At 35.6% G+C, this 12,389-nt stretch overlaps 1 protein-coding gene across 1 annotated transcript; it reads left to right on the top strand.

Annotated features, from left to right (window-relative positions):
- Nucleotides 1–232: 232 nt before the first annotated feature.
- LOC149195815 (zinc transporter 4, chloroplastic-like) lies at nt 233–1,687 on the top strand. The gene is made up of 3 exons (XM_089408849.1): nt 233–935; nt 1,032–1,181; nt 1,279–1,687. The coding sequence occupies exons 1-3, from the start codon at nt 255–257 to the stop codon at nt 1,582–1,584; spliced, it is 1,137 nt and encodes a 378-aa protein (XP_089264975.1). The 5' UTR covers nt 233–254; the 3' UTR covers nt 1,585–1,687.
- The last annotated feature ends 10,702 nt before the right edge of the window (nt 1,688–12,389 follow it).

A 12,389-nucleotide genomic window follows, 5' to 3' on the forward strand; every position in this document is an offset into this window, starting at 1 on the left:
ATGAGTTGAGAAAAATATTAAATTTTTTAATATTATTGTTACTATGATGATATTTTCAATATATTAATTTAAAGGCGCTATTATCATTTTTTTAATTATAAAAGAATATTTATTTTTTATTTATTTTATCTTAGTTTAATTTGAGCCATATCACATATGTTAAAAACGTTACACATCACACCCAACTGGATTGTAAAAACATTTGCACTTCATATTTTTCTTATTCTTTTCTGGCAGCAATAGCTTTGAAATTAATGGGAACCGCTGACTGTCAAAGCCACACAGACAGTATATGTGGAAATGAGGAGCTTGCAGTGCATTTGAAGACAGCTGCAATTTTTATAATTCTTATAACCAGTGCTTTAGGAGTGGCATTTCCTTTTCTGGGAATGAGGTTGAAATGTGTAAGGACTGGTGGAACCTTTTTTGCTTTTTGCAAGGCTTTTGCAACTGGGGTTATTGTGGCAACAGGTTTTGTTCACTTGTTACCAGATGCTCAAGAGGCTCTTACAGATGATTGTTTGCCAGAAACACCTTGGTTAAAATTTCCATTTGCTGATTTTATTGCAATGTTGGCTGTTTTATTCACTCTTCTACTTGACTGTGTGAGCACACAATACTATGAAAGAAAACAGTTAAAAGATAGGGCTGATACCAGGGCTTCCAAGTCTATTGAGCAAAGATATTGGCCAAAATTGGGCCATGCTTCATCTATTGAAGATGGAAATCAGAAGAATGAAGATGCCTTACATGGTGATGGTCATATGCATATTGTTGGAATACATGCTCATGTTGCATCTCACAGTCATAACCATTCCCATGGCAATCATTCATGTACAAATGAAACACATGCAAATGTTCATGGGCAATTTGGGCATGCAAATGGATCTCAATCTGCTACTGATTCTTCGATCCGACATACAGTGGTTTCCCAGGTGACTGTGGCTTCCTGTAATGTATTGCTCTGTTGAACTTTTAAACCTCTCATCCATGCTGTTCTACTACCTCTAACATGCAATCATTTAATGCAGGTTCTTGAAATGGGGATCATCTCACATTCTGTGATCATTGGTCTTTCACTTGGTGTTTCACAGAGTCCATGCACAATCAGACCCCTAATGGCAGCTTTGACCTTTCATCAATTCTTTGAAGGATTTGCATTTGGAGGCTGTGTTTCACAGGTTACCACCCAAATGCAATTTCTGTGTTTTTTCGTATATTGCCTTGCATTTTATAATGCTATCTAATTTTATTATTTTTGACATTTTAATTTCCCAGGCTGGCTTTAAATCCATTTCTTCCTTCCTGATGGCATGCTTATTTGCCATAACAACACCTGCATGCATTGCTATTGGAACTGGAGTTTCTTCAATTTACAACCCAAACAGCCCAAGAGCACTCATTTTGGAGGGTATTTTTGATTCTATATCTGCAGGAATACTCATATATATGTCTTTAGTAGATTTAATTGCTACAGACTTTCTCACCAAGGAAATGTATTGCAATCCTAAATTGCTGTGTGTATCCTACATTGCCCTGTTACTGGGAAGCACAATGATGGCTTCCCTTGCAATATGGGCATAAGTCATTACTGCTTCTTACGGGAGATGCATGCGTTTTGAATGTTGTTAAAAACTGTTATTTATGTTTATGTTATCACCACTAAAGGTTTAGGCTGTTTCATGCACATATACATGCTTAAGTGATCATGTTGACGTGGCATTTCTTTTGTCATTTGTCATGTAGCTGTGTTCCATTTTTTTTTTTTATAATAATTAGGTTTAAGATTAAGGAAAAAAGTTATCCTCCCAAAACTTTTGAGTTGAAGTTCTTAATCATTATTGTAATAAGTAAATTGTGTGAAGAAACTTTTCTCAAATTCCACGTAAGTAAGATCTGTAATGTTCTTTAAAAAAAAAATAACTTTAAAATAAAATAAAAATAATATTGTCTCATAAATAAAGAAATATATATATATATATATATATATATATATATATATATATATAAGAAATAGATTTATAATAAATTTTATACTTTAATATTAAACTTGTAATATTTACTTAACATATATTGATTCAATATAATATTTTAGAAATTTGAAAATAAATCAAATGCTTTGCTTTGATATTTAATATGGAATTGATATATGGTATTTACAAAATATTAAATATTAATAACAATAAATATTGTAATGTGGATAGTAAATAAAATATTTCAATGATCATATTTTTTAGGTAATTTTTAAAATTATATTAATGGCATGATCCACATTTCAAACATGATAACTTAGAATACAAAAGTAAGCAATCTAAATCCTCACTTAAAATAGAACAAATTTATACCAACATGATTATAGTTAAGGAGAATGTTTCACTCAGTTTGACAATATTAAACATCTTAAGAGTAAGCATGATAATCTTGATGGCTTCTTAGATGATGGCCCTACAAAGGTTAAGCACATTACTCATGTAACATTTAATAGTGGTACCTACAAGTTGTAGATTAGCAGATTTGTGTGGTGTTTAGTCCCCATTAAGGTCATTGGTTTAAATCTCATGGGGAGGGCTTGAGGGTGAGGGCCACCTACGGGGTTTAAAACTATCCCATAAGGTGTCTAGGCTTGATCAACCCTCACACAACCTTGGCAATAGCATCCCATAGGTGGGAAGATCATTCTTCCATCCAATATTGCGATTTGCCCCAACCTAGGCTTAGTGTAGCAGGAAAAAGGAAAAAAAGAAAAGGAAAAATAACTTTGAATGGTCGTAGCTCCAACAACAACAACTCTTTTCCTAATCAATCCTCGAATATGAAAATTACCTAAGTTCAATCTAAATAAGTTTGATGGGAATCATCTAACATGTTGAATTGATCAAATGGAACACTCTTTTTCTCTTCATGTGATAGAGGATCACAAGTTACATCTTTGAGTAAGAATTATATATCTATATTAGGAGCATTGATAGAAGTAGTAATGTCGTAAGGAAACCTCCTTGGAATATATTATTTGGCAACAATTGTGAAAGCCTTGTTTTTTCACTTTGTAAGGGATACCAATTTCATGGGATGACATACCAAAGTGTGTCAAATGGGGACAATGGAAGAATATATTGATTCTTTTGAGCACTTCACAATTAAGGTATAAATTTAGCTAATGAAATTTTCAAGCAATGTTTTAACAATGGCCTTAAGAAGGAAATAAAGACCCAATTTGAGATGAATCACTCTACTACCTAGTTGGATGCATCTGAACTCACCTGGAATGAACAAGTTATGTCATATTCCTAGTCCAAAATGCCCACCTTTTTAAAGCACTTATCCATAATATTGTGCCTCCCCCATAGCTTTCTCCACCCGTCAAAGTCCACAAATGGACACAAGATGAAATGATGGACCATTAAATAAGAGCTCACTATAATAACTATGAAGACAAATGTTTTCCATGGTATTGTAAAGAACATAAGCTATTTATGATATTTTTTAATGATGGGGTTGACATGGTTAATCCAAAGAAAGTCACACCTCTTAAGGAATACATTTGTAATTCAATCTAGCATTTTGAAGAACCCCACATCTCCCTTCATGACTTCACTAACATTTCATCCCCTTTGACATTGAAGTTTGATAGATATTTCAAGAATAGGAAGGTCATTGTCTTGATATATAGGAATGACACCCATAATTTCATTCATTTTCACATCACCACATAAACACAATATTATATCCATGTTGTTAAAACTTCCAAATAATGATTGCAAATGGGGGATCAATGAAATGTGACAAGAAGTGTGAAAAATATTAATTGCCAAATTGGTGACTGTTTCTTGAAAATATTAAATGTTTTCCATTGAAATGGAATGTTGTGTGTGTCAAATGGTTGAGAACATTAGGTCTCTTCACAATGGATTTCCTAGAAGTATGCATGAGTTTAAGAAGGGCAAGAATTGCTATAGTGCCAAACATATTAGAGTGGGCACTCTGAAAATAGTCATTTCACATGATAGAGGAAAACCCTTGAACAAGAGCCATTCAAGGATTATTATACAATTCCATGCTACTGAAGTCTTTGAATATGCTTCATAGTCAATTGATTCAAATTTGTAGTCAATTTTGGGAAAACACTAATAAGGAATTAAACTTCCCCAAGGATTCTCACCCTTGTTTGATGATCATGATCATGATATTCCACTACTTGTGGGTAGCCAACCACCCAATGCACACTCATACCTCAATTTGTTTGCACAGAAGATGGAAATCAAAAAGATCATTTGGGAGTAAATGGTAGTAGATGTGGTCCATCTAAGAAATAGCCCCTATATCTTCCTAGCCATATTGGTTATTAAAAATAAGGTGCTTGGCACAAGTGCCCTAAGTTTTTAGGTCTATAACAAACTAAAAGTGAAAGATAAATCTCACATTCCAATCATTTATGCCCTCTTCGATTAGTTACATGGAACTTATTTCTTCACTAATCTTGATCTATGTTTTGATTGTCACCAAATTATAATGCAACAATTTGATGTCCTTGCAACTCCATTGCATACACATGAAGGCCATTACAAGTTCTTGATGGTGACATTTTTTTCTTTGCAACGTGCCACCCTATTTTCGCCTTCTTTTAGAACCTCAAAACAACAAAATATTTTAGTTTGAGTATATCCAAATTTCTCTTTGTCTTCTTAGATTATATATTGGCATACAACAAAACATGGGAAACCCATGCAAATCAAGTTTTATACATGTTTTATAACTCTTCCACAATTACCAATTATTACTCAAAACATTCTAAATGTGCTTTTAGAGTCTTAGAAGTGGAATATTTGAGGAACACTATTAGTTGGGATGGAGTACATTTTGATCCTAAGAAAATCGAAATGATGAAGGATTGCGCTCACCTAATGACTCAAAATGTTTGCATTTATTCCTTGGTATTATTGACTTCTACAAGATTTTTGTGCAAAAATATCAAAATATTGTTGTTCCCCCCACCACCTTATTCAAGAAAAATTATTTTGGATAGAGTGATGTTGAAAAACATGCATTTTAGGATTTTAAATAAGCTATGTGTACTACTCCCACTCCTACCATGATTGAATTTAATAAGACTTTCATCTTGGAATGTGGCACCTTTAGCAAAGGCGTTGGAGAAATGTAAATTAAAGAGGGATTATCTTTGGCTTTCACTGGTAAGAAATTGCATGATAAACAATTGGTAAAATTAACTTATGAAAATGAAATGACATTTATTCCTAATGTAGTGCATATGTGGGTCCTTCCCTAACGGAAAATTACTTTTAAATTAAAATACCCCATTGCAGTTTGAAATATTTCCTACAATAGTGGTTGTCCTCCCTAAGGTGTTAAGTATGGTTAATATATGAAGTATGATAACTCATTTATGCAATTTTAATAGTTGGGATAAGTATTGACAACACTTATCTAATGACAATTATGTCCCCACATTGTACAAGGAAACACAATATTAAAATTTTTAGTGTTAAAAAGTGTTATTAGATCAAATCGAATGTTTATTCCATTATCGACTAGGTAAAAAAACATCACATCATATCTAAGAAAAAAAACCATAAAAACATAACATAACACATTAAATAAATAAATATCATGCATGAAGTATCATTTTGAGTGCATATAACATCCGAGGTGAAAGGAAAATTGGAGTTGATATACTATGGTAGATTCATTTGAAAGAACTCATGAGAAATGCGAGGCATAATTCATCATGTACCTAATGGAAGAACTAAATGAAATGAATAGTATTTATCATCAAAGAAGCATCCTCACACCAAAATGAGGGTGTCTCTAGAAGTGACTACCTTAAAAGGTAAACAATCCCCATAAAAGAAAGGTTCCTAAACTAGTTGGAAACCATCCCTTATTTGAATCTCTTGTATCGAGGGTCAAGAGAAAAGGGCATTGTTCTATCTGAGAATTATTTGATTGGAAAGTTAACAAGACTTTATCCTAGTCCAAGAGATATAGAAAATTGAGTGCCAAAGAACTAGTACCCCAAGATAAAAATACATATAATTGCATTTTCTTCTCGTTGAGGTTGTTGGTTTTTTCTTTCTCTTAACAAATAAGATTAATACTCAATATTTCACTTCAATCCATATTTTATGGGGTCTATGGGAGTGTATCTACTATCTAACCCCACCATCCCTTGATTCCAATACAAAAGGGAAAATTATAGTAGCTTCCATGTGTGTTAGGTTACCAAACCTCCCTCTATTTCCAAAGATGATTCCCTCTTAGATAATCTGGGAACAACCTAGGCCAATTTATTAACCAAAAAAACAAAAATATTTATTTTTTATTTTTTATTTTTATTTTTTATGTTTGAGAAGTTCCATGGAGGTGGATTTACCAAAAGGAATCCCAAAGGATTTACAAATCACTCTCGATGGGTAGAGCCATCATCAAATTCTAGACTACAAGTAGATGCCATTCAAGTGGACTGAATTTCATGTTTATAAATATTTTACTAAAATTTGTCCACAAATCCAAGAAGAGGAACCTCCCTCAAAACAATAATCAAGAAAAGAACTAAAGTTAAAAATGGTTTCAAATAGGTATGAAAATTCTTAACATAAGGTTCCTCCTTAGTCAAATCCACCCCAAGAAATCCTACCCACTTCAACAAATAATCATTTTGAAGTTGTCAAAAATCTAAATGGTTCAGTGAATCCAAAAGGCATGGAGAAGGAAGTTGAGAGGAAAGATGAACCTATAACAACCCTGGTAAAAAATCCATGTAATAAATTTAAGAAAGGAAAAATAATATCCACGGTGATGGGATATGTATTCGAAGCTGAATGTTGGGAAAAACCATAGCGATGTGAATAATTTGTGATTAATTAATGGCTATGGAAATTGGAAAATGCAATGGCAAAGGATTTGGAAAGGCATGAGAAATTAATTAGAATTTTATTTATGAAAATAGTGGAAATAGGAGAAAAGGGAGGTGAAAGTTCACAGGTTGCATGTGTGTTGGCATTATGATGCATGTGTTGTACTTGATGGCAACCCTCTCATAACTGGATGAATCTTCAGAAGAGATGTCAGATGTGACTGATGGATCAGATGATAGTTCTAAATGTAACAAGTTAGCTTTGCCATCAAGTCCAAAGGGGGGGATTGTTGGCATTATGAGACAAGTGTTGTCCTTGATGGCAAATCACACTGATGACAAATCATAGTGCAGAAGGATAGCAGCAAGGAATTGATGATCAGTCTACAAGTATGAAGAAAAATATATACACGCTGGTTCACTATGTACCAAGTCGCGTATACAAGCAGGTTCACTATATACCAAGTCGCGTATACGCAGGTTCACTATATACCAAGTCGCGTGTACACGCTGGTTGGCTTCAGTAAAAGCGCGTGTATGTGGAAAACTTATCTTTGGTCCACGGCGGTTATTCCTTGGAAGTTGTGCCTATGGTTTTGGACCTTGGTGTCTCGACGGACGTGTTGATCCCTAGTTTTGAAGCTGATGGTATTGGATTTCTATGGTTTTGGCTCTTGGTATTGAACAAGGCCTAAGGCTTATATAAGGAGAAGGAAATCATTAGGCAAGAGTATCTGAAAAGTCTTGAATATCTGATGAAGTATTAGATCCAGTATGCAGGTTATTGGTTGATGATGTATTGCTTGATCTGAAGCTAAGGGGAGATCTCATCGGTTGATGGAGAACAAGATCTAAGGAGAGATCGGGATCAAATGGTTTGAAATGAACTATATTTATATGGTTGATTATGCATATTTCTAGATCTGCATACTGACGCAATGCTATGTTCTGGGTATAACTGATGTCTGGTACAACTGCAAGTTATGAAAAAATTATTTTTAGATCTGTACGCAGGTTGTCTTCGGTAAAACCGCGTGTATACGCGGGTTTCTCCCATTGAAGTAGCACATATCTTTTGAAGCTTGATTTTTGGGTTTGCAGTTGGGTCTGGCTGTTATTGCAGAGTTCTGTAGTCTACTCTGTGTTCTGGTGACTGGGTTTGACAGGGTTTCAGTGGTTCAGTAATTCAAAGATTGATGATGCTAGTATTGGTTGTTTTATGCTTCAATGATTTGTGAATGGATCATGGTCTTCAGATTGTAATGTTGTGCTTCAGGAGTATCCAGTCTGAAAATTGATGAAAAGTGGTACCTGAAGGAAAGAATATTGTAGGCCTGCACCTACGTACTAGTATCTTAGCTAGTACAAGAGCAAAGGGGGTTGGAGCTCCCTTCCAAGGAAGTTTGGAGAATGAGAGAAGGTTGAAGCCGTCTGCAGGTTGTAGCCTGCGTACTGGTATAAGGCTGCACCAGTACAAAAGATTGTAAACTGAAGTTCTTATTAAAGAAAGATAGAAACGACTTGCAGCAGGTGGTTTTCACCCACATTGGGTTTCCACCTTATATCATGGTGTTCATGTGTGTGGCTTTTGTGTGATGATCTGTTCTGCTATACTGCATCTGTTTACTCTTAATATGATGAATAATGTCCTGATGCATTTAACTGAAGATAAACTAACTGAATTATAAGATTTATGGTTATACGCTGGTTTCTTTAGACACAGTAGCGTGTACACGCTGGTTCACTTAACTGAAGTAGCGTATATGTTTCTGAGCATTGAAAAAGTTTTATTGATCTGATAATACTGATTCACCCCCCCTCTCAGTATTATTTCCAACAATTGGTATCAGAGCAGGTCCTTTGATAGAAGCTTGATCGCTTGAAGGAGATCCGTGGAACAATGGGAAAGAAGCTTAAGAAGAAAGCCCATAAGAAGAAGAAGACATCTCAGAAGGACTATGACAGTGGGAGAATCGATTGGGGATTAGGTATAAGAAGCTCTTCAGATTCAGAATCAGATTCAGAATCATTATCAGGTATGAATGTGTTATCCTCTGATGTTCCTGCTATATTTCCTTGTGAAAGTGATGGAAGTGATAGTGAAACTACTGAACATGCTTTTATGGGTGAGCAGGAAAAGTGTCAAATAGAGGCAGTATTTAGAAGGCTTACAGATAAAGTTAAAGATCAACAAGATCTATTGAACAAAAGGGAATGTGCTTTCAAGGAAGAAGTTACCAAACTAAAGGCCCAACTAGAAGAAGGAAACAAGGTAAGAAAGCTACTCAAGGACAAGGAAGACCAATGTCAAAAATTGCAGTATGAAGTGACATCATTAAGAAAAGAAGTCAACGAAAGAAGCACAACCATCAAGAAACTCAAAGATAGATCCAACTACTATGATAATCTTGAAGCTACAATCCTCTCACTAAAAGGAGATCTTGAAGAATCAAAGAAGCAGAATACAGATCTACTCCAAGCTATTGCAAAACAAGAAAACGAAGCCACTAGCTTAAAATCTCAACTAGAATGTGCCTTCCGAGTTCGTCAAATGCAGCACGATCTGAATGAAGAACAATAAAAGGAGATTCTCAAACTAAGGGAACAAATGGAAGAAGGAAGGAAAGGTGAAGAAGATTTGAAAAAGCAATCTCTTGAGAAGGAAGAGCAGCTTCAGGTTGAGGTAAATATCTTGAAAGGTAAACTAGAAGAAAAGGATAAGCTTTTACGATTTCAAGATAGTTCTAAAGTCTTGGATGATATTCCTAGTAGTCAAAGGTCTCCTGCTATCAAGACTGGTCTTGGTTTTCATGAATCTGTTGAAGGTGAATCTAGCTCACAAGGTGAGGCAAGGAACTCTAAAGAGAAAACTAAAATGATCAACAAGGAGATGAAAGGTCAACCCCATCAACAATCAAGGAAAAAGACTCCTCAAAGAAAATCTTTTACTCCTCCTATGAATAATGTTGAATGTTATGTATGTCATAATCTTGGACATGTTGCAGCTAGATGTGGAAGAAGAAGGGTTCAAGACCATCACGTAGAAAGATCATCACATTCAAGGTGCTTTAATGGATATTGTTTTTCTTGCAATATGTTTGGTCACAAAGCTGCTGATTGCTACAGGAGGAATATGAAACATGTAAGATGTTATGCATGTAACAAGCTTGGACATATAGCAAAGGAATGCAGGAACAAAGGATGGACATCACACCAAAAGGAGAAAACCTCATCACACTTGAAGATATGGAGGAAGAAGGAAGTACAGTCAGCACAATGTACTGAGACATAGCACAGCACAGACATATCAGACTCAGGGGGAGCTGAAAGTGTAAAACTTCAGTGCTCTAAATCTCATACGCAAGTTCCTTAAAGGGAAGTCGCGTACATACGCGAGTTAGACACTGCAAAGTCACGTATATGTCAATCTCAGGAAAAGCAGTGGGGACAGGATCAGAAAAAGGGTCTGATATGATTCAGTCTATTATTTGCTCTATTGGTTACAGTCTGCTGAGGATGTGTGGAAATGTTTTGTTACTTAGAAGTGTTTTGATTCTAACTTGAGGATGATGATGTTTTGATGCTTATTGCTGATATATGCATGATCAGATCTAACAGATGGCACTGGTTGAGGGGGAGCATATGCCTTTAGTAATTCATTGTTGGCATTATGGTTAATAATCCTTGGTGATGATTCTTATATGGCTAAATGATATATCTTGCTATGATATGATGTTGTGAGTTGTCTATGATAAACTCTCATATGATTCTTGAAGTTACATGGTAGATGTTCAGATCAGATTTATGGTTGATCCTTTGATGATGCTTACATGGTGATCTTCATAAGGAAAAGGAGAAGTACAAAGCTTGAATACACATCTTCCTCACTTGATGATGAGTCACTCATATACTACTGCTGTCATATGCATAACGATCATATAGTTATGATACAGGCACTCTTGTGGATAAGGATTGTTGCTATTGATGATATCAAGAAGTTTTGTCAAATGAGCTTGAGCTCAAGATACATAGTGCTGATACATGGATGACTACTCAAAGTTGCTTTGTTGGAGACATGGTGATGAGTTCTTATCTATATGATGATAGGTTGATACTTACATATGTTGATTGATGCAGATGTTCCCAAGTAATGATACTTGGATCATGTAGATCTTGACATTGATGTAATAGCTATGGTGGTTTCACATGTAATGTGAATGACTTCATGATGATGTCTAAAAGGAGGAGTTGACATCTATGTTCAGACATACCTTGCTGCAGGACATTTTCAGGTTGCTGATATGAAAATGGTTGTACGCGATTTTCATAAGGCCTATCCGCGTATATACGCTTTTTTATGTGGATGCAGACGCATATATGGAGTTTTGAAGGAAATCAGCAGGGACAGATGTTGGTTGCAGAAAGTCTGATATGGGTCTGACAGAGATCATCTGGCACAGGCTCAGGGGAGCAGATAATCTTCCAATGATGCATTGTTGGCATTATCTTAAAGCTTTTGGTTCTAGTCCACATTTGTTGTTGGTTTCAGATGGAACAAAGGCGAAAGGAGAACAGAAGGATCTCTTGGTTGCTGATCTGAATGGTGATTATCAGATGCTGCTGGTGACTTTCATAAGTCTTGGTCTAGTTCTTTCGTCTCTATGTCATATACCTTTTTTTTGTGGTATATCTTTCATGGTTTCAAGGTCATGTAACGACCTATTTTGGTTTCCCCACTATGCCTGGGATGATCGATGCAATGTGATTGGTTGTCATATGTAAACTTTTGATGTATTCCCACTTGGTTGGGTGGATGAGTCAATTTTTGTATATCCTCACTTAGTTGAGAGATGGATGTATGTATGAGTCTTTGGTGATAGGAAGGTATTTTATGATGTATAGAGTCATGTTCTTCTTCAAGAACATCTTTTGCAGATCTTGCCTTCAGTCAGGAAGAGCATGAACAACACACTTCAGAAGGACAGAGATTCAGTATGTACTCAGAGGGAGCATGGACAGATTGGTACACCTTGGCATATACAAAGGGGGAGATTATTCAGAGATTTTAGCAGGTACTCAGGGGGAGTATGGACAGTGGAATGATTCATCAAAGGAAGAGAATATCTTGGTCCACCCTTTGCCCTTGATGTCAAAGGGGGAGAGTGATTTGGTGTTGTTGCCATCAAGTCCAAAGGGGGAGATTGTTGGCATTATGATGCATGTGTTGTACTTGATGGCAACCCTCTCATAACTGGATGAATCTTCAGAAGAGATGTCAGATGTGACTGATGGATCAGATGATAGTTCTAAATGTAACAAGTTAGCTTTGCCATCAACTCCAAAGGGGGAGATTGTTGGCATTATGAGACAAGTGTTGTCCTTGATGGCAAATCACGCTGATGACAAATCATAGTGTAGAAGGATAGCAACAAGGCATTGATGATCAGTCTACAAGTATGAAGAAAAATATATACACGTTGGTTCACTATATACCAAGTCGCGTATACAAGCAGGTTCA

The sequence above is a fragment of the Pinus tabuliformis genome, chromosome 2_2, assembly GCF_031772625.1.
Source record: "Pinus tabuliformis cultivar Carrire ecotype Pingquan chromosome 2_2, CPIR1, whole genome shotgun sequence".
Lineage (NCBI taxonomy): Eukaryota > Viridiplantae > Streptophyta > Pinopsida > Pinales > Pinaceae > Pinus > Pinus tabuliformis.

Bases quoted from the DNA above. Each gene is read 5' to 3' on its own strand.
- LOC149195815 (XM_089408849.1), top strand. From the start codon at position 255: ATGGGAACCGCTGACTGTCAAAGCCACACAGACAGTATATGTGGAAAT. The intron at 936-1,031 runs GTGACTGTGGCT...CATTTAATGCAG, and splicing joins GACATACAGTGGTTTCCCAG to GTTCTTGAAATGGGGATCAT. The intron at 1,182-1,278 runs GTTACCACCCAA...TTAATTTCCCAG, and splicing joins TTGGAGGCTGTGTTTCACAG to GCTGGCTTTAAATCCATTTC.